Genomic DNA, 25907 nt, shown 5'->3' with positions numbered 1-25907 from the left:
AATCGTGGGGTAAAGAAACATAAAGGTTGTTTGAGGTGTAGTGACAAGTAAATATGACAATCATGGAAGTGTTATTCATTTATTTTGTTAGCAGAAAATATATTGTAGAGGTCTATAATACAGGCTTTTATAAAATGGAAATAAACAAGTACAAAATAAAGAGAGCTAGTAGAATTGCTGCTACCACCCGGAATTTTCTGGAAGGAAAGAACATGCACAACAAATAGTTTTTGTCTGAACAGTAGCCCCTCCTGGCTTTACCCAACCGTCCCCACAAAGGTAGTGGTACGAGCAAGTCTTCCTGCTCTTGCCCCTGTAATGTCTCTGCTTACTAATTAGGAGAGACCCAAGACCCAAACTTCAACCATCAGAAACTCCCAAAACCATAAGGCAGGAACTCGTTAACATCGCATACAAGTAGTGCAAAGATGGTACAGTAATACATCATTCAGTAATTTCCAAAATCGTTTACAAATACTTCCCTACACATGGAAGTACACAAAATCCAAATAAGTTAAGATATAGCTGATTTAAACACAGACAGGCTCAAAATACAAATACACATTAGAATAAAAAAATGAACTGAAAAGCAACTTCAGCACATCCATTTTTTTAATTTTTTTTTTTTTTTTACTTTGAGGTGAAATATGTAAACTTGCAGTGAAATACTGCATTTTGGAACTGACTTTTTTGTGTTTTTTTTTTTTCTTTTAAATAATTTGGAAGCTGTTGCTAAACGGAGGATTTTCTGAATGCCACTTGTCAAGGGAAAAAAAGAGAAACATTTCTCTAAGTTCTCCTCAGTCTGGCTCCCGGTGTGTCAGACTCGGGCTCTGACACTGCTGGACTCCTTAGTAACTGGACTGCCGGAACAGCACAGAAACGGCAAAGTGTCCAGCCCTGTCCCTCTGGACACCGTCCAGCAGAGGCACGACGGACATCAAAGCATGATTACCCTAGTGAGGTGAGGTAGGCCGTCCAGATTATGGCTGCGATTAGACATTCTTGCTCTGGCCTTTACTTTTCTAATGTTAAACCTTCTGATACAAAAGGACACCGGCACTCACAATGGTATCGCACTGGACATTTTAAGACTTTCGCACAATCGCATTTCGAAATTGACCAACTTCTCCGAAAGCTTTTGCCATCCGTGCCGTAGTGTCTAGCCGACAATCTGAGACCAGAGACTATGTTCAAGTGATTCTGGTTAGGTTAGTCTACAAGGCCAAAGCTTGTTTGGTCACCTGTTTTAGATCGATTAAAAAAAACTTGCACCCAAAATGTCGAGTCAAATTTGTGTACAGCTGTATATGATGTGACTGAGACTCCCCTGTATTAGCCAGTAAAAAAAACCTGTTAGTAATGTTCATATTTCATACCTTTCTTTAACGGAAACAAAGTAACGATTTCTGACGATATCCATACTACATTCACCTGTTGTAATGTTCAAAACCTACAATATGATGCTGCTACGTAAAATGAATACTTTTATTTAAAGCTACACATTATCTTACTATGAAAGCTGCATACAAGCTACATGCCACATGCTACATACCAGTTTCTGTTGTACAATACCTACGAAACACTTTATACTCCTTGGTCAGTATTCAAACAAAAACAATGGCAGGATTTGGATACCTGAACTTGACCAGGAAGGATTTTTTTTTTTTTTTTTTTTAAAGGGGGAGGGTATAATCGTACAGTTTGTGATCTTAGAAACACCAGTTTGGCTAAACTTCTTCATTTCTAGTCTGGTGGCTTGGAGCTCGGTGTCTGCCACCTCCACTGTGAAATGCATGTAGTAGAGGGACTGAAAAGTGCCCAGTGGCCTCTGTAGCTACATGGCCCAACACTAAACACTGACACACCTGGCGCAACTCAGGAATTATGGAGTCACGACATATTCAGTATGTGTCAAGAGGAATGGCTCAGCTATCAATGAGGATATCTAAAATACCTCTTATATACACTATATATACAACTTTGTGAGTGGGATCTCCCAGGCCGCATTGCAAGGGCACCGGCGCCTGGACTGTCTGAACTGCGGCTGGAATTCGCCGTAAATTTGCAGTCATGCAGTCTAGTCTCAGACTTGGGTAAAGGTTCTGACTTTGCAGTCGACTGGTAATTGTGTGCAGGAGTTATAAACTCAGCGTGAAACTTCAGACATATTAGGCACCTGTCAGAATGAGCAGATGACCTAGATGCAGCCTGGGTAATGGAGTTCTTAATTCGGTGCTGTGCCCAGGTTTAAATCTCGGGAATGCAAAAAGGACATGTATCCTTTAATCGTTTTAAAACTGTACTGTTTTCTGAAAAATCAAGGTGCTTTTTTTTCACAGTATATGTGGGGGAAATATTGCAAAAAAATAAAACATTCTGAGGTCTCGCTGTGCAGGAAAGACCCCCTGAAAGGTTCCACATAGATTTTTTTTTTCTTTGTTGTTGTTAAATGGGTTTCTGTGCCATTTTGAAGCCTATATTACAGTATATGGACTCGCACTGTCAGTTAGATTTGATACATATACAGGAAGTATATACACAGGAAGTATATACACAGGCCTATGTACAAAGACTGCCGTGACCATGGCTCCATGATTCCCTCTGTCTCTGCAAGGTGCCCTCTACTGGTGGGTGGAGGCTTTCGGGTGGAGGAGTCGCCTCTTCTTCACGGTGAAGAAGTCTGGTAAGGTGAGAAACAGTGTGGTTTGTTAGATACACGCCACTATAGGTGCCAAATTACGTGCCACCACTTTTGACCGTGATTCCGATAGTTTCACTTTCCTTGATGACAGGAATTCCCATATACCCCAGTCAGTTTCGCTTCCAGTTTCACCTTCCTGCATCATGCTGTTCCCTATATATGCTGCTCAGACTGTTCCCCGGAATGTGTGATACCCACATGCCGAGGCACGTCGAAATGGTCAGAGTGTGTTTGAGTTGGCAGACGACCCCGTACCCCCGACTCATGGGGGGGCGACGACAATGGAAAATGTTACCGACCGTGGGGGGCTAGCTGGTGATGAGAAGGTGAAAGTTCACATTTCGTATTTTATTTTTCAATATGAGATGGGTGGCGACCCATTTTATTAAACAGTTAGTTGAGGCCTCTGGCCATCAGCCTGGGTAAGCCTGTGCTTTACAGCAGCTCTGTCCTTTATCTGTCAAAGGGCATGAGAGTTTTTCTGATCTCAAGGCAGAATGAAAAATGATGGCCGAGAGAGAGAACCAATCAGAATGCAGAGAAGGTGGGTCCAACCAATCAAATGTCTTGTTGTATAACTACAGAGAACATACTATTTTAAAGCATGAGCCCCAGGATTCCTACCCAGTGTGTCTTGGAAGAGCCCACTCACCTGTAATGGTGGCCTGCTTCTGGTTGAGTGCATCCGGGGCAGGTGACCGTTTCTCCGGCTTGCGGTTCCGGTACGTCTCCCTGGCCTTTATCTCCAGGTAGCCTCCCGCGGGTGGGCTGCTGGGACCCCGTTCCTCCCCAAAGAGCTCCGGCCTGGACCCTACACAGCCACCCTTCACCACGCAGCTGCGGTAAAACTTGGGAACGTCCCAGCAACGCAGCTCTTCCCACTCGGTGGCGCCCTGCATGGGCCGCTCGCGCTGGAAGTCGAAGTTCCACCGTCGCGTAGCCTCCTCCACGCTCATGCACAGCAGCTGCTGGAAGTCCTGCTGCAGCTGCTGATGGTCCACGGGCCCGAAGAGGTTCCGGCGCGCCGTGCGTGGCTTGGCGTCCTCCACGTGGAAGGGCGCGGCCTCGGGGTCGGACGAGGTCAGTGCCATGTTCCTGAGAGGCGGTGCCAAAAAGGCGAGCTTAGCGATACTCATCGGTACCATGTGGCATGTTATACAGATTAAGATTAAAATTAAGATAAGCTTCATTTATCCCAGGGGGAAATTCTTGTGTGTACATCAGCAAGAACGTAGAGCACAAATGAACACACACATAATGCAAACAAGTACATGTAGTGCAAACAAATTTAAATAAAGAGAAACAGAATATGCTGAAAAACAGGCCATTAAGAAAATTAATATTTTAAGGATAAGTATAAAATTATGATGGTATTTGTGCATTGAAAAAAAAACCCTGCTATATACATTTTTATACCTGTATATACAGTCCTTCAAAAAAAAACAAGCATTAGCACTCCTTAGCCCAGTTAAATTTTATGGGATCAAACAAACACAGGGCTAATTTAAGCAAATTATAAATTGTACTAAATTAAACCCAGATTATGTCAGAGGAGCAACGTGACAACGTGGTTAACACGTTTCCAAAACACGACATTGAAATGACATAAAAATTCGTAATTTTTTTAAACTAACATAGGCCTACCATCATAACACTGTATTTGCGTGACAATGTAAGTCGAAATAATAGAAATGATTGCTAAAAATGAAATGAAGCTCCGGCTACCTGTTACGCTGCGCGCTGCCCACGGCTGCCTGAAAGGGGCGTTTCCCTGCTACAGACAGAGTCGCCGCTGCTTATTGTGGTGCCCGATTTGCCTCCTTAGGAAACCTTTATTCGCGCCGGTCGCGCAGCCGCGGCGGGGACTCGGGTAACGGCCTGTCATTTAAGGAGCAGCGGCGCGGAAAGGGGCGCAAAGTGCGCAGGGCGGCCCAAAAAAGAGCCCTGCTCACTATCAGCTATTCCGGGATAACAAGGCTCCACGGGGGGCGGGGGCCCGCGATTCAATAACTCAATTTAGTGGTTTCAAGATATAAAGAAAATTAAATAAATACTGCGTCATTCGGGATGGTGTTTCGGAAAACATGACGGGTAGTGTGCACATTCCCCATTTAAAATAAATTCGAAAAAAATGTTTGCTGGGATGATTAGTTATAAGATTTCGGGTCAGTCTATCCTAGGCTCGCTGAAAAATATAGTCAGGCCCCTTATTTTTGATAAAGCGAGTGGGCTATGCAGGCCATCAGTACATAATGAAGGTCTAAAGTGCATTCCACCAACACGATTTAAATTTTAATAGTAAACGGTTCACATGTATACTTCTCCAAACACATACTAACTTCTGTAACCACAGTTACGCGTGGTAAATCATTTACTAAGTATCTGCACAGATTTCAATATCGGCAGAGCTCGTGTGACGCATTTTTTTATTACACTTAACAGTTTTAATAGTGATAGCACGAAGGGGCGGCAGCCTACGCAGCCTCGCGCTCCCTCTGCTGCGGGTCCGAAAGCCGGGCTCCCTCTGCGCGCGGCCTTTGCACGCTCTCCCCGCGTCGCGCGGTTTTCCGCGCACACCCCAAGACCACGCAGTTAGGCGAAGTGGTGCGTGTGCCATGTGGTGCAGTGACATTTTGTGCAGGATGTACCCTACGCTGCCTGGGGTTGGCTTAGGCCACTCCCAAGACCCAGTGCAGTTTGAAAAAGCTTATCTCTGGCTGTTCGAACGAGGATTTCTATATGTTTGTAAATATATATTAATGCATCGCAATCGTTTGTAATCTTTACTGCATTACTACAGCAGTGATGTTCGTCTCTGTGCTGCACCTGAAGCTCAAACGTCTACGTTTGAGTTTACTGTTTATACATTATAGATTAAAAAAGCCCAATTTGCTTGCGAAAAATAGCACGTCCTACATACAACTGTGCCCGTTTTTGTCAAGTATCAGTTTCATTTTTTAAAAGCTTATCAATTTTTTAAAATTCAGCACTGCCTGATGTGCAAGAACATTTTTGCGTTAATTCAACACTTTCCGCGTAATTTTTGCTAATCGTTTTTACTAGTAGCTCAGTACGTACCCCCTCCGACAGAAGTGAAAGTTGTTTGCGTAGAAAAGTGGGCGCGGTACGGGGATCGAGTTACTACTAGAAGCCTAAAAAACCCACAACAACACAGTGACACACAACCTTCACTATGTTTAATCTCAAGTATAAAAAAAAGTTGTTATGCCCCTAATTAAACTACACAAAACGTTATTCTCGCAAATAATTAGAACATGAATAAACAAGTTCAGAACCTATCTCTACACAGAAAAGTACAAATGACGCACTCCAAAATCCACTGCAATGCTTTCATTTGCAGAAAGGCTGGTCATGCACGCAAAATAAGTGATTCGATATATAAGAACTGCTACAATATACCGAAATACCTTCCTTTTTGCAGGTAAAAATATTTGAGTCTCGTCCAATTTTAAAATTCAAACTCGCTAACGTTTAAGTATAACCTTGCTGTAGCTTGTAGCCCACGTAGTAAAATGTTGTTACTTTGTAAAAACGAGTAGTTTTAATCAAATAAAATGTCGATCACCACTTTACTACAAAACAACACGGTAAAATAGAAGCTAGGTGTTTTCTCTTACCTTTCGACACGGAGTAAACCCAGGAGATAGTCGACCACGATTTAAATTACTGTGCGTGCAGCACTGCAGACTGTTTAGCCACGCCAAGAAACAGATCAAGATCCTTGACAGGCACCAAAAGAGGATGCAAGAAACACTTAAAGATGCTGTCCCTGGGCGATCTGAAAGTCTTATACTAGCCTTGTTTGTTATGGATCTTGGAAGTAAGGGGACGTCCTACTGTTAAGTTAATCACGTGACCGCCTTCACAGCGAGCTCGCTTCGTGAGTTGGATGAGGGCCAGAGAAACTTTTTCAATGGCCGAATACGGCTGCATTCTTAAGCAAGCGACTCCGCTACGAAAGATTTTTTTTAAACGGCGTAGGAACTATTATTGCTCTGTGCCAGTACTAAATTCCAGTGTTTCCCCCCAATTGCAGAAATCACGCACACGGGTATTTTTGCATAACTTTATTAATAATCTGCAAACATTCTCGCGCTTCGACAAAACTTTTTTTCTGTGCTCCAAGTGAACTTCTTAGTCACTCCATTGTTTTGGAAAGTTTTCTTTTTCCCCCCAATAGCTGCAGTCGTTTTCTGTAGAAGGCACATGGGACATTGCATTCAGAAGTAGGTCAGATTTCTTGGCAGACATAGTTTACCACCCCTGCTCGCCCCTTTGACACATATTCCCATGTTTTGCCTGCATCACGTTTTTCCTTGGAATCGTTTCAGATGGCCAGTCACGTTGACGTGCAACGTGACCGGGATTCTTGCTAATTCCATGCCACTTTTCCCGCAGTTTTTAATAGAACCAAAACAGTTACGTAATGTGTTGTTCTGTTTGTCTAAGTGAATAACTGCTCGGTCAGCCTTGTCACTTCGTCTACACTGACAACATTTTTTCTTTTTAAAAAAATATTACGACTACAACAACAACAAACATCTGCGAGGAAATTAATAGATTATCGTATAACCTTCTGACCATTACTCGTTTTTATTGCAAATATTCACTTCATGAAACACTTGCTAAATCAGTGCTAGAAATTATGTGTTAATTAAGCTCTGGTAAAACATTGATTATGCTCATAAACATTTATTAGCAGATCATTGTTATTTAAATATCTGCTGTCGTTGTAATAAACCGTAATGCCCAACTTTCCACCCCTTAGTATGTTAATTTACAATTTCCAGATTCCAATCTGGCAGACAAACCAGCAAAAAATGCCTCTTAATGGTGCAGGCTCAATACAGTGGTGTGCTGTTCTTACTTGCTACAAGTTTATTAACTTAGTTCAAAATAGGCTGCATTTTGTATTTAAATTCTCGTAAGTGTATTCTTAATTTATCCCACATTTTGGGATTATAGTTGTGAATCATAACATACATTATTATACACGAAATACAGTAATACTCCCTCGTGTTTAATTCCAGACGGCCTGTTCTATAGTAGGGGCGAGTGTGGTTAAGTTAAAATTCAGGAAAACTAACGCTTCCACACAATAGCCAAATAAAAATTGTGTATTGCATTAGATGTAGCAAATCATTTGGCTGCTCACTACGGAATATTTATCATTGCATTTTGTCACACTGCAGTCACACAAAGTTATTCATATAAAACAGTCGAGCAGTAGAAAAGGCGCAATATTTCGTAGCTCCAAAAAGCCGCGAAAACGATCCCCCTCAGAGCGCCTGCGCAGTCCGACGATATTAGTGGACAGTTAAGTTTAACAGCTTAATTTAAGATAAAGAGCTTTTCCTTTGGGTAAAATCGGGACACGGCACAAAAACGACAAGATGGGCTATATGAAGCAGATAGAAGTTGAAAATTTTAAGTCGTGGCGCGGAAAGCAGGTCCTCGGGCCGTTCAAGCGGTTCACCTGCATTGTTGGCACAAACGGCTCCGGTACGTGAATTTCCTGCAGGCTTGTGGCCATCTTTGAGTATCGAATTAAAAGTTTTTTTATTGAGACTGGTACCCCTATCTGTCTCTTTTGGGGCTCCTAAGGTAAGTCTAACGTGATGGATGCGCTGGGATTCGTCATGGGAGAGCGGGCTGCTGCGCTGCGGGTGCGCCAGGCCAGGGAGCTCATCTGCGGGGCCCACGTAGGCCGGCCCGTGGCTGGGACCGCCAGCGTCTCCATGGTCTACTGCGAAGACAACGGTGAGGAGATCGTTTTCAAGAGGACTGTGGCAGGTATGGCCTCCATGACATCAGAAACTGCAGGGGTGAACCTCAATCGTCCCAAAACTCAAGAACAGAAATACAGAGGACGAAAACAATCCCTGGATGTCTATGTTGCCCCTACCCCAAATATCAAGGATGCATCAGTTGCATCCTTGTGGAACGACACCAATCCCATGATTCATTGTGCCCCAAGGTTGTTCTTGGAAGGCAAGTTAGCAAGACCACTCTTGCCAAGACAACAAGTACGGCCTTTACATTCTTGGTTTTGAGATTCGCCCCAGAATTCGCCGCCATCTCAGTGGCAGTATTGTGCTGGATTGGTTTGTGTGTGTGGTTTGTTTTTTGTTTTTATGCAGGAGATGCATCAGAATATCGAATCAATGGCAGACTGGTCACCTTTACTGAGTACGCGTCGGCACTAGAGAAGATCGGAGTGCTAATTAAAGCCAGGAACTGTCTAGTATTCCAGGCAAGAATCCGTATGGAACTCACAGTCCGCTATAACTTCACCCTTGGAAGGCTGTTTTCTTGCCTCAGCATAGTTTAAAGTTTTATTCATCACATACAAATTCATACACTCTACATCTTCATAGTGAAATGCTTTCTACCTACATCCAGAATTGTGCGTGAAGGGAAATATGTAATATTAAGAAACACAAAGCAGTATAAAATGGCAACAATAAGAGTTTAGTTACAAAGCAGAGTGGTGTGATAATCTATGTTACTGACAGAAGTTTACCAGTGGTGGTTACTGACCACCTTAATAATCACTCTAGGCCAGCGCGTCTAATCTAACTGGGGTGTGTCTTGTTGAGGAATTAGATGAACATACGTTGGTGGTCATTCTGAGGTATTAAGAAGACTCTGGTGTTAAATGAGTACACCCATTTCCAAAGCTGAAATAAGCACATTTAATCCTGTATAAATATAGCTGAAGCACTGGGGGGGGGCTTTACTGTGAGTTTGTATCTTTATGGGGCGGCTTCTAATGACAGGGGACGGTGGAGTCGATCGCTATGAAGAATGCCAAGGAGATGACCCGCGTGTTTGAGCGCATCAGCGGCTCACTGGAGCTGGCAGATGAGTACATCCGGGCCAAGGAGGCCCTGCTGAGGGCCAAGGAGGACACGCAGTTCCACTTCAAGAAGAAGAAGACAGCTGCTGCAGAGAAGAAGCATGCCTCACAAGTGAAGGAGGAGGTGAAGAGTCGGGATGGGGGAAGAGGAGCATAGTGGCTCGAGTGATGTCGTCTGTCCAACAGATATGATGCGTCAAATCTTGCATGTATAACAGGCAGTCTTTTTGCGTTTTATTTGTATAGCAAATCACTTATCCAAAGATAATGTTGTGAGATGGCAGGGTAAGACAGTTTGGGCTTAAAGGCCTCATTCAGCTGACCCTGAGATTCAAACTGGCGACCTTCCAATCACAGGCTCAGCATCCTAGTCCACATGCCGCCCCTATTTTTCTGCCACAGGTAGCATTTCCGTGAAAGACAAGACCCCCTTTCGTCTTCTGTTCTCCAGGTGCAGCGGTACCAGGCCATCGTGGATGACCTGAACCAGAATAAGGTACAGCTGATCCTATGTCAGCTCTTTCACAACGAGAAGGACTTGGATGCCCTGCAGGCCTCCCGGCAACACTGGCAGGCTTTGGTCCTGGAGAAGAAGAGTGGCCTTGTGCTGTGGGAACAGAGTATGCAGGTCCTGAAGAAGGAGCTGGGCCATGTGACCCGGGGTCTGCAGAAGATAGAGAAGGAAGTACGGTGTGTGCTGCTGTGTTTTGAGGACTTTACTCTGCTATAAGCTTGATGTTTATGCTGCCGATCGTTTCAGACACTGGAGGCGTGCCTGAGTGGATGCTGCTATTGCCCGGCATGAGTAGAACGTACGACATTGCTAGTCCAGGAACAGATCAATATTTAAATTTTGATGACTGCTGAACATATATCGCATGAAGTCGAAATACTGTAGGCTGACTTATCGTAAAGCAAGGAGCATATGTGGACCTTGATTCCCCTTCGTATTCCCTGCTACTACATTTCTTCTCCTACACTTGTTCTCCTGTGTGTGGCCAGCATGGAGGAACAGACACAGGCCCACCGAAGGTCTCAGTATCTCAAGGCCAAAGAACAGACGGCTCACCAGGTGCGGAAGCTGGGTTCGGCACACAGCTCCCTGCAGGGGGCGCTTCAGCAGCAGCGCAGGAAAGAGCAGGAGCTGGAGGAGCTGCGTGCTGAGCTGGTCCAGCTGGACCGTTCCTGGAGACAGTTTGAGGAGGAGGCGCAAACGGAGGGAGCCCCCAGGGGTGTTACTGTGGAGCTGGCAGAGGCCCAGGTGGGGGTTGGAGTTGGTGAAAACGGTGGGAATTCGGCAGCTGGATGCTGTCAGCATTTGGAATTCCAGCTGTTAGCTGGTTAGCCACTTTATAATCTAGCATAACCAGTAGTGCTCAGCATTCCCTCCATTTTTCCATCCATCCTGGACAGCGTTGTGGAAACGGGGTACAACCAGAATGGGATGATGTCTTAATGATCAGTTATCGCCATTGTTTTTGGGTGTCATTTGCTTAATTTATGTTATATGCAAGACAACATATAAAGAAATGTTTTTACATAAGAGTGCAATAAGTGAAAAACCTGGCATTAGACTCGGTGTGTCCCAGACTGACTTAAGAGCTGAGCAGTTAGTCACTCCAGGAAGGTTTTGCTGATCTTCTCAACCTGAGCATGAACAAGAGCCTTGATCTATGAGTCAACCAGCAAAGTAGTTTTATGGGTTTAATTGAATAACCTATAAATTGATAGCTTAATAGTTTTATTTAGTACCTATAATTAATATTTTGAAATCTGGAAAGCTTGCTGAAAACTATCACAGAAAATATATACTGAATAAATACTCTACATGTGTCATATTTTGTGATCAGTCTTAGGTTTTGCCAGTGATTTTTAGCTTTTCAGTAATGACCCAGCAACACAAATGAAAATGAAATTAAAGCTAAGTAAGTGTGTGTGTGTGTGTGTGTGTGTGTGTGTGTGTGTGTGTGTGTGTGTGTGTGTGTGTGTGTGTGTGTGTGTGTGTGTGTGTGTGTGTGTGTGTGTCTTGGCCCAGTTGGAACACTACAAAGAGCTGAAGGATTTGTCGAGGAAGCAGGGCTCCACCCTGAGGCAGCAGGTGGAGAAGCTTCGCTGGGAGGTGAAGGCTGACTGGGGAAAACTGGAGTTTGACCAGAGGAGGAAGAAGGAAGTGCAGGTATCTATAGCTGAGCCTGAATTTTTTTGTGTTTGTGTGCTTGTGTGTCCCTGCATGTTTGCCCATGACATTAAGAGCTGATGAATGATTGCAGGGATCCAAGTACAAGTGTTTAATTGGTTCTTCACAGCCGGTGTTTATCACTTAATTTTTTATATCTCAATTGCTGAGATGGTTGCTGTCTGATGGCCCTGCACTGAATATACCTGTGTTCAAAGGCAAGCATCAAGCACACTCAAGCACAGCTGGAGGAGTGCAGCAGGAGAGCCGAAAAGCTGGGGGAATACAGCAGCACCTGCAGGTGTGTCACTGCTGCGGTCGCCGTGCGTTTGAGTGCACTCAGCCGTCCTGTGAACGTGTATAAGATGGCATATGAGAATCTGCCTGCCATGATTCCCGGTAACCCCACCCGCATTATCCCTACCCAGTGCCACCCTGGCTGAGCAGCAGCAGCTGGAGGAGAGTCTGCGGGTGGCACTGGATGAGGGCCACGCTCGCAGCCGGGAGGTGGAGCGGGAGCTGGCCGAGACCATCGACGAGCTACAGAACGCCTGCGTCGACGGCCACGAGAGCCGGCGGCAGCAGCGCCGCGGCGAGATGCTGGACAGCCTGAGGAAACTCTACCCAGAGGCATTGGTAACACTCGTGCCTTCAGCTTCCATACAGAAGTGATGAGAGGTTCATTCTGTTCATTCCCGGGGGCTGTGGACAGAATCCAAAAGACATGCAGTAACTCCTTCACATTCATGGACTTGATGTTCACGGTTATTTGTGAGTTGGCCGTGAACAATTAAATTGGAGTATTTGTGGAGCTTGCTTGAACATCACAGAAACTTGCCGGGAGATGCATGATGCATACAAAAATGATTTGGATCGCATAAAATCATATAATATGTAAATATTAGTGAGAAATAATATTTATTGGTGTAAGTGCATACTAAATTTTTTAAATGACACGTCTTGGCTTGGGTATGCCACACATCTTATCCCTCGCATATGTGAAGGGGATACTGTGTTTTTGTCCATAAAATATGATCTTAGCCTTTGACATCAAAAGTGCATAATCTGTGTTAATCTAGAATAGTGTTGGATAAATAAAACAAATTTGTGACTGTTGTTATGTTTGATCCACCCCAGCTGTGTTTTATAAAAATCTTTGACTGCTATCAAAAAATGAAAAATTCCAAATGTATTTTGTTTGGTTATTTATGGTTAAGGTTAGGGCTGGGTAAGGATTAAGGTTGTCATAGTTGAGGTTAAGGTTTTCCTATAGAAATGAATTGTCAGTCCCCACAAAGAATCTAGATGCGCGTGTGTGTGCGTGGAGTTTGCATGTTTGTCTTATGTGTGTTCCATTCAGCCACTCCAGTTTACTCCCACTCTCTAAAAGCATGCAGTTAGGCTGAATGGCTGTCTCTGAATTGCTCATGCATGTGGGAGTATATATGTGTATCTGCCCTCTGATAGGTTGGAATACCACCCTGCCTTGTGCCATGTGTTGCCTACAGCCCTGACCAGGATAAGCAGTTGTAAGACGGATGGATTGCTGCTGTGTGCGCGCTAATTGTTCAGTTATGTCTGTAGCACGTTGATTTTATTTACGAGTGTTTCCTGGCCATGCCCTCCCCTCCCGGTCCTCATGCTGCAGATCGGCCGTCTGTTAGACCTCTGCCATCCGATTCATAAGAAGTACCAGCTGGCGGTGACCAAAATGTTTGGCCGATACATGAATGCCATTGTCGTGACGTCTGAGAAGGTGGCACGCGACTGCATCAGGTTTCTGAAGCAGGAGCGGGCCGATCCCGAGACCTTCCTCCCCCTCGACTACCTCGAAGTGAGTCAGGGGGCCACGGCTGACGCTTCGCTTCCTCCTCCTGTGTTGGTGTTGGCATGTAGTATTGCGGTGTGAATTCTAGCATGTTTGGTGTATACTGCCATACAAAGGCAAAACGCTGCAAGTACCAATTTTATCAGAATTGAGTTATGACCAAAATCGGGTCTCTTAGGCAATGTTTTATCTCATGACAAAAAATCAGCTATGCTTGATTTTTTTTTTTTTTATTACACATCTAAATACATCGTCATTTACCTACTGACTACACACAGGCAGACAGCCAAAAGTCTTTCAAGGCTCTTTCTGTTACACTGTCAGCGTACTTACTGTTTTTTGCCATTGTAGGGCAGTTGAAGTTGTGAAAAAGTGTATCTCACAAAGTGCTTGTAGTTACCTGTTGAACCTTAGCGTGAAATCACATCTATCCCCCTGTGAGTGAAAACAGCTGTAGCTTTTTTGAGGAATAGAATGTTTTTGTCCTTACTGTCCTTAAAGTTACTTTTAACTCTGGTCACAGAACATGAAACAATGTAACAGACAAATAGAAGAACCAGATGATTGTAAAGACTGGAGCTATATGGGTATATATGGCTATATGGAGCTGGGTGGTATAAAATTTTTCATGCTGTCATACCTTCCAGACGTTATGCTGCAGGGTATGGTATTTTAGTAGGATTTTCCAAAGAAACACAGTTCCGGTATTTTGAAATCTTGCCGATGAAATTTGCTTTGTGCCCATAATTATCAGGATTTTTCCAAATATTGTGATATACCCAAGATGCTGTGGTATCCTGTATTGTTACTGACCAAACATTATGTGACGTTCTGAGGCAGTAACCGCGCATGTCGCAATGCCGCCGCCACAGGTGAGTGCGTTGAACGAGCGGCTGCGTGAGGTTCGCGGGGCCAAGATGGGGGTGGACGTGGTGCAGTACGCCGCCCCGCTGGGGAGGGCCGTGCAGTTCGTCTGCGGGAACACGCTCGTGTGCGACACCGTCAAAGAGGCTCAGCATGTTGCCTTCAGGGGCCCTCAGCGCCTCAAGGTAAACGTGCGGGGCCACTCACCAGGAGACTCCGCCTCCCACAGGTCTGACACAATGACTGTCCTCGGGTTTTACTGAGTGCTTATACTGCAGTGAAACATTGTAAAACCCTGTACTGAATCAACAGCGACAAAATTCTCCCCTTTAAGCAATGCCAGTGTATCTCAGTACAGCACACTGTCAGAATAAAGGGTACAACCCTGGTACAGTTTTGTACCCTAAAGTACAAACAACATTAATGTACCCCGATGGTACGGAAATGTTCCTGAGTCCATTTCTGTACCTTTAAAGGTACTCTTACCTATGGTAAAGTACGGTTGACAGACCCTTGAGGGTACAACCCCAATGACAAGTAACTCTCTCAAAGGTATTGGTACTTTTTCTGATAGTGTACTCATGCACACAGAATAAGGAAGGACTTAGGAGCTACTATAATAAAGCATAATAAATACTATAATAAAGCATAATGTGGGTGACTGTCCCCCCCAGCTCAAAAATATTCCAAAATTCTGCCATATGCTGTTATACTGCCCAAGGCTAATTGCTCATATAGAGTGACGAATGAAAACAAGCCTGATGTTGATGATGAAGATGCTGACACTGAGGTTCTATGGGACGTGTAGACGGTGGCATTGGATGGGACCATGTTCTTCAAGTCGGGGGCCATCTCTGGGGGTGCCAGCGACCTACGGAGCAAAGCCCGGCGCTGGGATGAGAAGGACATGGGCAAGCTGAAGGAGCGCCGAGAGCAGCTGACAGCAGAGCTGCGCGTGAGTGTCTGCGACTGCGTGCTGCTCCCAGCAGCCTTACCTGCTCTACCTGCTCTCCATAGAATGTTTGGGCTCTCACTATAAGACTGTTTCAGGTTCTTGATTGGGTTAGGCCATTCAAGGTTGGTCTCACTCTTTTCAGGGTCCTAAGCAAAATCTTGATTAACCTCGTTGTCTTTTGTCATCTTCTTTCCCATTCTGACAGGTTGTTTAGATGTGGGGGCCCCCTGGTGGCCACTTGGCTCTAAGCAGTCGCTTAATGTGCTTCTGCCTTGGGCCCTGCTCTGAGGCCATTGATCATATTGGTATTTTGTTAACGTAACTATGGTTTACCCCACTACTGCATGCTGCGAAATCTCATTGTAGGTGGCATCGTCGCTATTAAAGAAAGACTTAGCTTCTAGATATAGGGTTATGAGAGAAATTGTACTTTATCTTCTGTTCACCAGATCAAATTGTAATGGTTAGTGTTTGTATCAAATTTATTGCCATTTCTAATAGCTGATTTCGTATTTATTGTTATTTATTGAAATATGACTTAATTTAGATAAGGCATTTTACTTGTATTATGGACAGAAGGTGAAGGACGAGTGTGACTTTGACGAGTGTGTTTTATGACAAGGCGCACAAGTATGCTTCTGAATAGAAAAAACTTAAATTATCATCAGGGAAAAACTTTTCTTATTCAGAAAGAGCATTTTCTTTTAATGGTGCCAGTATGTTAAAATTGTGACAACGTTCAGGGCCAAAGAATGTCTCTGTATTTAACCTTTGTATCTAGGATTAGTTGTTATGTGTGTGTAATACAGTGAAATTCTGTGTACATCATTCAGACTAGTGCCAATCAATACAAAACAGCCATAAATAATAATCATCCTTTCATCCATCCATTTTCTAAGCGGGAGCATATCCTAGGCGGCGTATTGCAATAGGCCGGGGTACATTCTGTATGGGAAGCTAGTTTAAGCAATAATATACTGTATATACACATTAAAATCTGGCCATTTCATAATGTCAGATTCTAGCAGAAGAAACTATTTTACTATATAATATAGTACATCACAAGACGTGTCATTCTATGCAAAATTCCTAAAAAGCGCCTCTGATATATGTTTGCTTATTTATATATTTCTCTATTGTCGTTAAGTCAGTTGGTGCCCTCCACTGACAAATGCATTATACATTTTGGTTGGCCTTTAAATCGTGTGTAATTATTAAGAGAAATGCTTGTTCAGTCAGTGAGTTTTAAATGTCTTGTATATTTGCTAGCATATGGAAATCATAAAAGTTTGTCCTTTTAAACTGTCTGCTTTAATCTCCTAATCACTGTATCTGAATTTACGTTCAATTTTTTAAGTACAGGCAGTATTATTATGTACTGTATTGTTAATTTGCCTACAAATTTGACTTAAAGACAGACTTAGCGATCGGATCTTGTTTGTAACGTGGGTATTGCCTGTATTAGGCAGACAGGTAAATTGATGAGTGCGTGTCAGGGCAGCATGACGGGACTATGCCACGTGCGACGTGACAGGGTCTGCTGAAGCTGAAGCATAAGGAGGCAGAGCTGAAGCAGGTGCAGACTCAGGTCAAAGGCATCCAGACCCGTCTCAAGTTCTCTCTCAGTGAGCTGGATGCCATCCGCAAGAAGAACATCCCCGCCTGTCTCGCGGTAACGCCTCCGCCATCAGTCGTATGGCTGTTCAGTGTTCTGCTTGCACGCATTTCTAACAGCTCCATCAACATCTGTACCTTGAAATGTAATGTCAGACATTCACATTAATTTAGCAGACACTTCTATCCAAAGCAGCTTATATTTTGGAGAAAGCATCTATCTATCTGTCTATCTCATTATGGCATGAGCATTAGTACAGAGCCTTAGCATTGATCCAGGTCTACCTATGACACAGGAGAAATCTAGGCTGGAGAGTTTACTTCTCAATCTGGAGTCAGAGATTCAAATGCAGAAGGACAACATGGAGTTGAAGGAAAAAAAAATAGGGGATCTTCAAACTAAGCTGAATGAGGTACCTTAAGATGACAAATGATGGATTATTACCCGCCTTTCTCTTTGCTTTGTTTCATGTTCTGTGATCAGAGTTACGTACTGAGAGCTTACAGTAATATGGTGTGGGCAGGTTTGCCTGGGTGATTCCTGCCGCTGTAGCTTCGGCGGTCTCGGTGTAAGTTTTGGCGTTTACCATGCTTGCGCATGTTCCCACGCTCTCTCCAGGTGGACGACCAAGTGTTCTCTGATTTCTGCGCTGAAATTGGCGTCGCAAACATCCGCGAGTATGAGCAAGAGTATCTGAAACAGCAGCAGGAAATGGACAGCAAGAGGTATGATCTTATGACAGTGATTGTCTGCGATGGATTAGCATCCAGTGCAGGGTGTACCCCAAATGTGTGCCCTGGGCTGCAGAGGAGAGGCTGCAGGGCCCCGTGACCCTGCGTGAGATAAGCGGTTGGAAACTGGATGGATGGGTGTTGCCTGTATGGTGTTATTATGTAATTGAAAAGGCTGGTGTGTTCGCCTTTAATTCAGCACCTGAATATAGTAGAAAGTCTTCAGGATGAAGGGTCAATGGTGCAGTCTTTGTATAGAATGCACGATGATGTGTTGATGTTTTCGAATTGTTTGAAATTTCTCAAGGAATCCATAATTGAATTTTTGTTATTTATATTCATTCTTTACCTTTGGCACTATTGGCTTCTACATCCTTATATAATATTTAGCTTTGTTATGAAACACTTTCTTCTTTCCCTCTCTTCCTTTTTCTCCTTCCTATCTGTCTGTTCTCTGTCACAGGCTGCAGTTTGAGACCCAGCGCACGCGCCTGACCACCCAGCTGGAGTTCGAGCAGAGCCAGCTTGAGCAGAGCCGGGGGAAGATCCGCGAGTGGGAGGACACCCTCCGCAAGGGCGAGCAGGGAGTCTCCCAGCTGAGGAAGGCAATTCTCCATCTCACGCTGAATATTCTCACAATGTCTTTACAGAGATACAGGGATAAATGGGACAGGAGTTGCATGGACGCCTGCCTATGTGTGCCAGCATCAACATATGTGTAATGCCTGATGTTCTGTTTCCTCCAAGGAGGAGGAGCAGCTGATGAAGGGCTTGGATGAGATCATAGTTAAAGTGCAGGAGCTGAGGAACTCTCTGCTCGGGCAGAAGTCCCTGGTCAGCGATTGTAACGCCAGGCTGGACGAGAAGGTGACAGGGCGGCAGCAGTGTTCCAGGTGCGAGAGCCCCTAGGGGAAGCTGAAATGAAGGGGAGTCCATCGCAATAAGCACAGCAGCCCGAGAGCTACTTTTACCCTGCTTACCACAGCACCACACCACCTTCTGTCTACTATTCTGTACACTGTCATGCTGCCCATGCTCGTTCTCTCACTCATCAATGATACTGCTCATCATTGCACAAGCACAAGGGGGCGATGTAGCTCTGCAGAGTGATTGCACCATTGGAACCCTGAGCAAGGCCTGTTAACCCCAGCTGGCCCCGAGACCAGCTCACCCCGATTTCTCAGATGTACTTCTCTTTGAATAAAAGCATCTGCTAAATACAAATGTAAGTATGTAGGAATCGTTTTGTCTTCACAATTCTCGTCTTTCTCCTGTCAAACACCTACAGGTGAGAGAGCCAAACTTGGGGGACAGAGCACAGGGTTAGCCATTTGTCCCACACCCTCTATGCAGTTTTTGGGGTTAAGGACCTTGCTGAAGGACCCAACAGTGATTTGGTTAATCTGCCAGCCACAGGATTCAAACCAGCAACCTTTTGCACTGGAGTACAGACTCCTACCCCGCAGAACCGCACTCTGCTTCAAACGGACCTCTAGTGCTATCAGGGCCATGTATAAACGTACTTCTTGTTTCACCAGAACCTGCCTGTTATGAACCAGTTCTGGGTTCACAACAAAAAAGTGTATCTGAGAACGGTTAAACTACCCTAAAGGGGAGTTTTATTTAAACCCAGATGACTTCAGATAAATCCTACCCTATTCCGGCAGTAATCAGTATCATTAGAACACAAACACATATGCGCAATATTCCTAGGGATGTAACATGGCTTCTGGTCCTCAGGGAGCTGCTGAAGCTCCAGAGGGAGCTGATGTCTGTGAAGGTAGCGCTAGAAAAGAAGCAGCAAGAGAGACACAACCTGCTGCTGAGCTGCAAGGTGCGGGACCTTCCTGTCACGCTGCTGTCCGGCTCCATGGATGACATCACCGAGGAGCAGGTACTGAGTGGCGGCTGGAGATAGAGGGAGCAAGAGGAGGAAGACGGGAAGTTACAGGGGAACCGCATTCTGTAGAAAAGGATGCTTTGAATGTGGCTTGTCTTTAAGCTTAGCCTTATAGTATTATAGATGCATAATGGTCTAACATTTTTTTCCTGATCTTCCTGATTTTTCTTTTCTTGTGGACAGTAGTTTACAAAATGTAATTCGTCGATAGTTATGTTAACCATTTCATCCTATTTAGCTTGACTCTGAGACCACCATAGTCACTGTTGACATCTACGAACGTGAGAAGCAAATGGTCATCGATTACAGTGCACTGAGAAGGGAACTTCAGGTACGGCTAATCAAGCAGCACCATCTCTCTCTGTCCCTGTTCTCTGACACTAGGCTTTCTTCACTTAGTTTTGCCCAAAGCCATATACATCTGGTAGATGAATACATGTAAATTATGGCAAGTCACAGGGGCCACCCTGGACAGGATGCTAGTCAAACACATGGCATAAACTGTGGATGATTTGCTGAATGTGTCATACCCAATATATAACCTGTAGTGTTTTAGGTAATCAGTGTGATAACACCTTCACGTTAACGTTAAATTACAGAGGAGTCTATGGAATAAAGATTGGAATAGCATGAACCAGCTTTTATAGCTCTCATTGTGCAAAAGCTGGGCTTGTTTTTGGTGTTTCTGGAAGAATCACTCTAATGTGTGCGTAATTTTTTGCAGGAACTGGAAGGGGAGGAGGAAGTGGAATCAGAACTGGAAAAGTTGCAGGAAACGCTTGGCTCCCTGGAGACAGCGCTCCAGCGCTCCGGTACACCAGATCTCAAAGCCCTGCAGAAGATGAATGAGGTTAAGGAGATGTTCCATGGGATAGTGGAAGGTAGGCTTCAGTTACCACTGAATAAACACACACTGAAATGGGCATAGGTGCAAGTAGCTTCTGGTAGGTAGTATGATGATAATTTACATTAAAATTACGAAGCTTTCTAAGTTTTGCTTCCTATGATCAAGTAAAAATGTTTTAGCAAAACTTGATGGTTTCAACCCAGTTGATTTGCAGTCCTTGCAATATGATAATTTGCATGTCCTTATCACACATTGTTGATATTAACATGACACATTGTGCCGGCCTAATAATCTGAATAAGCACATGTAGCACGATGACTGATTAAGCCAACATTGAACTGCAGTTGGTTTTTATGAGGTGGCCCTTTGAGCATGGCTGTATTTTGCATGAGATGCTGGTGTTATCACACCAACAAACGGTAAAGAATAAACTGTGCATGTTTTACACCTGCCATATTGGTGCCAGGTTTGCTCTTGCTGGAAGCAGTAATAATTTTGACAGCGTATTTTGATTTAGTCTTTTGACGACAATGCAATTTAGTTTTAGTCATATTTTAGCCATCTAATTTTTTTTGTCTAGTTTTGTCGACAAAAATGACAGGATATTTAGTTGACTAAATCTACTTTAGAAAGCATTTTCACATATCTGACATTAAGGGCTCATTGAATCGCAAAATTCACAGTTCGAATCGTATTGCGATTTTTGAATCACAGGTAGGATCTTTGCTCGCTTCTTGGCATCATAGATTACTTCTTTGTTTATTCAGTTCTCAGCTGACGTAGTTTTTAAAATCACCACTGGCTGGAACACCAGTAACTACTCCTCTTGGGAACCCCTGTTCTCTCCCCCCCACCCATGTTTAGCTTTTGAGGCCAGCACTAAGATGACTCGCCGCTGCCAGCACGAGTTTCAGCAGGTGAAGTCCAGGCGCTCCCGGCTCTTCAGTGAGTGCTTTGAGCACGTTTCCAACAGCATCGACCAGATCTACAAGCAGCTCTGCAGAAACCCCTGTGCGCAGGTGCATCACGTCTGCCTGTAGCTTTTGTGGCAGCTAGTTTTACCTGTTTGCATGCTAACGCTGCGTCGACTGCGCCGTCGCGTTTTTGTGCATATGTTGCATTCCTTGGCTCCCCCATTGTTCTGGCCATTTTGTTTATATTTAAAGTTTCACTTTAAATTTTTGTGTAATTTTTTTTTTTCGGCCCATTTTCGCATATCCCACACCAAATTGTAATTTGTAACACTAGACAACTACTTGCCATACTTTTATGCAAGAATGGTTTTTGAGTAAGTAAACAACAGATCAAAATTCTTGTAGGGAGACATTTAAGACGGCATTTCAGAAGAACTTGTAGCTTGTCATTCTGGTTTTTCACATTTTGATCGTTCTAAGGCAATCTAGTTCGTAGCTGCTGTAGACAAAGCTGCTTCAACCTTATGTTAATGTAGTTACTCTATGGCCATGTGACTAAAACAGGGCAGTGTCTTCACAATCTTTCGTAGCGGCTGTACAAAATTAAGCCTGCTGGTTCAAAATACTGAGAATGCTGTGGTTCCTCTGGCAATGTAGCAGATATAGCACCACATGTATATGAATTCATATGGGCCCTGCCAATATCAGATGCCAGCTTGCATGCTGCTTACAGCTTTGTATAGGTTACAATTTTCTGAAGCTGTATTTCGGATAAAACCATTGCATTTTGGAACATTACATTGCATTGTCTTTGTGAATAAATATGGTTTAATGTCTTCATAGAAGTGGTAAACTTGCTTTATGTCAGCTGCCTGAATATACAGAGCTATGCGAGTCAGCGCTTCTCAGCGCCTTGTGATGTGCTGGCACTCATTCAGGGTGTAGCCCAGCCTTCTGCTTAGGCTCCCGGACGGATGATTGGATGCAGATACTGTCTTTCTTTCATTCATCTTCTGTACTGCTTGTCCTATACAGGGCTGTGGGATTCCAGGGCAAGGAATAACTTAGGATAGGGTGCCAACCCATCACAGGGCACCACACGCACACACTGTTCACAAGCACACACATATTCACACTTGCGGACAGTTTGGCAGCTTCAGTTCGCCTTGCAGGCCATCCTCAGTGCGGAGAACCCAGACGAGCCATACCTGGATGGCATCAGCTACAACTGTGTGGCACCAGGCAAGCGTTTCATGGCCATGGACAACCTGTCAGGGGGGGAGAAGTCCATAGCTGCCCTGGCCCTGGTCTTTGCCATTCACAGGTAGCCGAGGTCTTTCCGAAAAGATCTTCACTCCTCTCCCATGGGTTAACTACCATGTTGATAGGAGGTAGAATTGCAAAGCAGCCCTATTCACTGACAGGCTCTTGGTGAACTTCGTTTGAGCACTGTTGCTGGAATCAGGAATTATGAATGTCACGAATTTAACTTATAATAATAGAGTGTAAACTGTTTGATGTGCAACAACAAATGTCAATATGTCATCTGCTTCCTCGGAGGCCAGAAGCTGTCAACGTTGAGATGAGCAGAATATTTGCATATGATTAACTATAGAAAGAATGGGAGGGGAATTAAGCAATTTCAGTGCTGTTCTTGGTACCGTGGGTCTTCTGCAGTTGTCATTCTGAATTTATGTTGCAGTTTCCGTCCTGCTCCTTTCTTTGTTCTGGATGAGGTTGATGCAGCCCTAGACAATACCAACATTAATAAGGCAAGACAGATTTCACAGTATCATATGCCCAAAATTTATGTTAATCTTGGCCGGGCGCCATTAATATTTCAAGACCCAGCCTAGCAAATGATGATAACTGTCACGTTGTCCTACTCACAGCTTACCAGCTACATCCGCGAGCAGTGTAGGGTGTACTTCCAGATAATTGTCATCTCCCAGAAGGAGGAGTTCTACTCCAAGGCAGATGCTCTTTTGGGAGTATACTCTGAGGTCAGCCTCGTGCAGTGTGCAGAAGAGCCCCTTATGACTCACTGCTGTTGCTTAAGCCAGAGCCAGAATTTGTGTAAAAGTACTTCATTTAGAATATGATTTGTTTTGTACGTGACACTGCATTGGCATAAAGGTTGGACTTTGTTTGCGATAAAATATGTCTTTATAAATGCAACATTTTATTACTATCTAATTTTTCTCCTTACGTTTATTTATTGGTATTGATTATATTCCTATTCCATCGCTTTCTCATGCCATTTTTCTCTGACATTTGTTTTTCTCCTGCAGTACGATGAGTACATGTTCAGCCGTCTCCTGACCCTGGACCTCAGTCCTTACCCGTTGAACGAAGAAACGGTCACAGACTGAGAGAATTTATAGCCGCAGAGACCTCAGCATGGTTTGTTTTGTTAAAGAGGTTAATTTCCCTCCATTTACGAAGTGGTGTTTTGTTATTCATGGAAAAGGTTTGTAGTTCAGTGGTGATTTAACTGGTTTATCTTTACCATCTGACTTTGCAGTGCATGTGTTTTAAAAACAATTCATTACATTTAAAAGATGTAGAAAAAAATCCTTTCAGGGCTTTTCTGTAAATTACACGTTCTTTTGCACTGACAGATAGGTGATGGCAGCACGGAGGAATGTGGGAACTGAGCCCACTTTACTCCCAGCTGCCTCTCACATCTTGTCACTATCTAATTCCTTGAAGCAAAATTTACAAGAAGCTATTGTTTTATCAGTTGAGCTGCGTTTTTGTGATTTTCCAATAATTCGTTGTTGAACTTGTGCTGGAATGTGCCATTGTTTACAAGCCACACCTTCAGATACACTAACTTAGCTAAGCAGTCTGTTCTGTTAACGTTTGGTCACCATAAACTGTGCCTCTTAAAAATCAGGTTATTCAGCTTTAAAATAAAAATATATAGAAATGTAATTAAACTGGGTTCATCACTGTTTCATCAGTTCGTCTTCTAACCACTTACCCTGATGAGGGTGCCAGAGATTATATCCATTAAATTTATATTTCAGTCTGTCACTGGATATTATTTCAGCAGGAGCTAAATTATTGGTATGGTACATTGAATCTCTAAAGTAAACATACTGTCTCCTAATCACATCTCTGAAAGTGTATATGTTTTATTCCTCTAAACCATTTCTTCTTAAAGATGTACTGGTATCCCAGTTTTCCACTGCCTAGTGCCCTGTACTTCGTAGGAGTGGATATGCAACAAGACGTGCACCTTAAACCTACATGTTACATTAATTCACAAGGTGGTTTCCTAGTCTGGCTCTCTTTAGCATGTGGCTCAGTGGGCTAAGCCTGTGTGCCTGTAATCAGAAGGTCGCAGATTCAAACCCAGCCTCAGCCTGTGGGTCCTTGAGCAAGGCCCTTAACCCCCAGCTCCCTGGGCGCCGCTACGGGTGGCAGCCCTTCGCAGACAACTTCCTCTATGAAAAAAAAGAGGAAGTTGTGGGAGGCGTAAAGACAATTTCCCTACGGGGACAATAAAAGTATCGATTATTATTATTATTATTTATTATAACTTGCAGGCAATCAGCCAATGATGGGCTGTAGACAGGGTAAATCAAAGGTTGCGTAAACCCTAGTTTAGTTATATACGCTACCGTTCAAAACTTTGGGGTCACTTAGAAATTTCTGTGTTTTCCATGAAAACATACATGAAATGAGTTTAAATAGGAGATATAGCAAAATATATAGGAAATATTAGGTAATATTTATTGAAGCTGCCAGTTGAGGAGTCTGTTACTTAAACTACACGCTCTAATATTTTTTGCACTGGGGCCTGCCTCTCATTCTATTGTAGGTAGAGCCAGTTTGCACTGCCTTTGTGAAGGGAGCAGTACACAGCACTGTACAAAATCTTCAGTTTCCTGACAATTTCTCACACAGAATGGCCTTCATTTCTGAGAATAAGAATAGACTGATGGGTTTCAGTAGAAGGCTCTTTGTTTCTGATCATTTTAACCTTATATTCAAACCCACAATCACTGATGCTCCTGATACAAGGTTAGTCCTCAGAATGCCAGTTTTACTGCTTCTTTAATCACCACAACAATGTAAATCTGCTAACTTAATTGCAAACAGTTTTCTAATGGTGAATGATAAACTTGCATTAGCAAACACAACATTCCACTGGAACACCGGACTAACTGTTGCTGATCATGGGCCTCTATACACCCATGTAGATGTTCCATTAAAAACAGCCATTTCCAGCTACAATGGTCATTTACTACATTTAGGACAAAGACTTCTTTTTTCAAAAGGAAGGAAATTTCTAAGTGACCCCCAAACTTTTGAGCGGTGGTGTATCTACATACATTGATTTGTCAGTGCATGTACAGAAAGTCCAGAGAATGGTTGCTGTGCACTGTGTAAAGTGGTAAGTTTTGTAGTTATAGCATAGTATACAAGGCTTTATGAAAAATAGGACATTTCAGATGAACTTCCTTCAGTATCAAACGTAATCT

At 43.7% G+C, this 25907-nt stretch overlaps 2 protein-coding genes across 5 annotated transcripts; one reads left to right on the top strand and one right to left on the bottom strand.

Annotated features, from left to right (window-relative positions):
- Positions 1–65: 65 nt before the first annotated feature.
- cdkn1d (cyclin-dependent kinase inhibitor 1D) lies at positions 66–6558 on the bottom strand. The gene is made up of 3 exons (XM_049007406.1): positions 6343–6558; positions 3357–3799; positions 66–2683 (listed from the first exon to the last, which is right to left on the bottom strand). Exons 2-3 carry the CDS (start codon positions 3793–3795, stop codon positions 2625–2627), a joined length of 498 nt encoding a protein of 165 aa, XP_048863363.1. The 5' UTR covers positions 3796–3799; positions 6343–6558; the 3' UTR covers positions 66–2624.
- Positions 6559–7480: 922 nt separating this feature from the next.
- smc1b (structural maintenance of chromosomes 1B) lies at positions 7481–24356 on the top strand. 4 transcript variants are annotated; one of them, XM_049007401.1, is made up of 25 exons: positions 7483–8227; positions 8330–8518; positions 8866–8978; positions 9505–9708; positions 10036–10274; positions 10587–10845; positions 11620–11760; positions 11979–12061; positions 12189–12396; positions 13409–13594; positions 14461–14637; positions 15261–15407; positions 16942–17079; positions 17318–17434; positions 17641–17747; positions 18217–18358; positions 18501–18646; positions 19494–19647; positions 19892–19984; positions 20378–20534; positions 21365–21519; positions 22587–22738; positions 23117–23186; positions 23307–23417; positions 23706–24356. In XM_049007401.1, exons 1-25 carry the CDS (start codon positions 8119–8121, stop codon positions 23784–23786), a joined length of 3678 nt encoding a protein of 1225 aa, XP_048863358.1. In that variant the 5' UTR covers positions 7483–8118; the 3' UTR covers positions 23787–24356. The 4 variants fall into 4 exon arrangements, with proteins under 4 accessions (XP_048863360.1, XP_048863359.1, XP_048863361.1 ...); XM_049007403.1 differs by lacking the exon at positions 23706–24356 and having other exon boundaries at positions 7481–8227; positions 21365–21511; XM_049007402.1 differs by lacking the exon at positions 17318–17434 and having other exon boundaries at positions 7482–8227.
- The last annotated feature ends 1551 nt before the right edge of the window (positions 24357–25907 follow it).

This window comes from Brienomyrus brachyistius, chromosome 3 (genome assembly GCF_023856365.1).
Source record: "Brienomyrus brachyistius isolate T26 chromosome 3, BBRACH_0.4, whole genome shotgun sequence".
Taxonomy (NCBI): domain Eukaryota; kingdom Metazoa; phylum Chordata; class Actinopteri; order Osteoglossiformes; family Mormyridae; genus Brienomyrus; species Brienomyrus brachyistius.
Note: the sequence above shows the minus strand (reverse complement) of the source record. Positions and strands in the feature narration are given on the sequence as shown.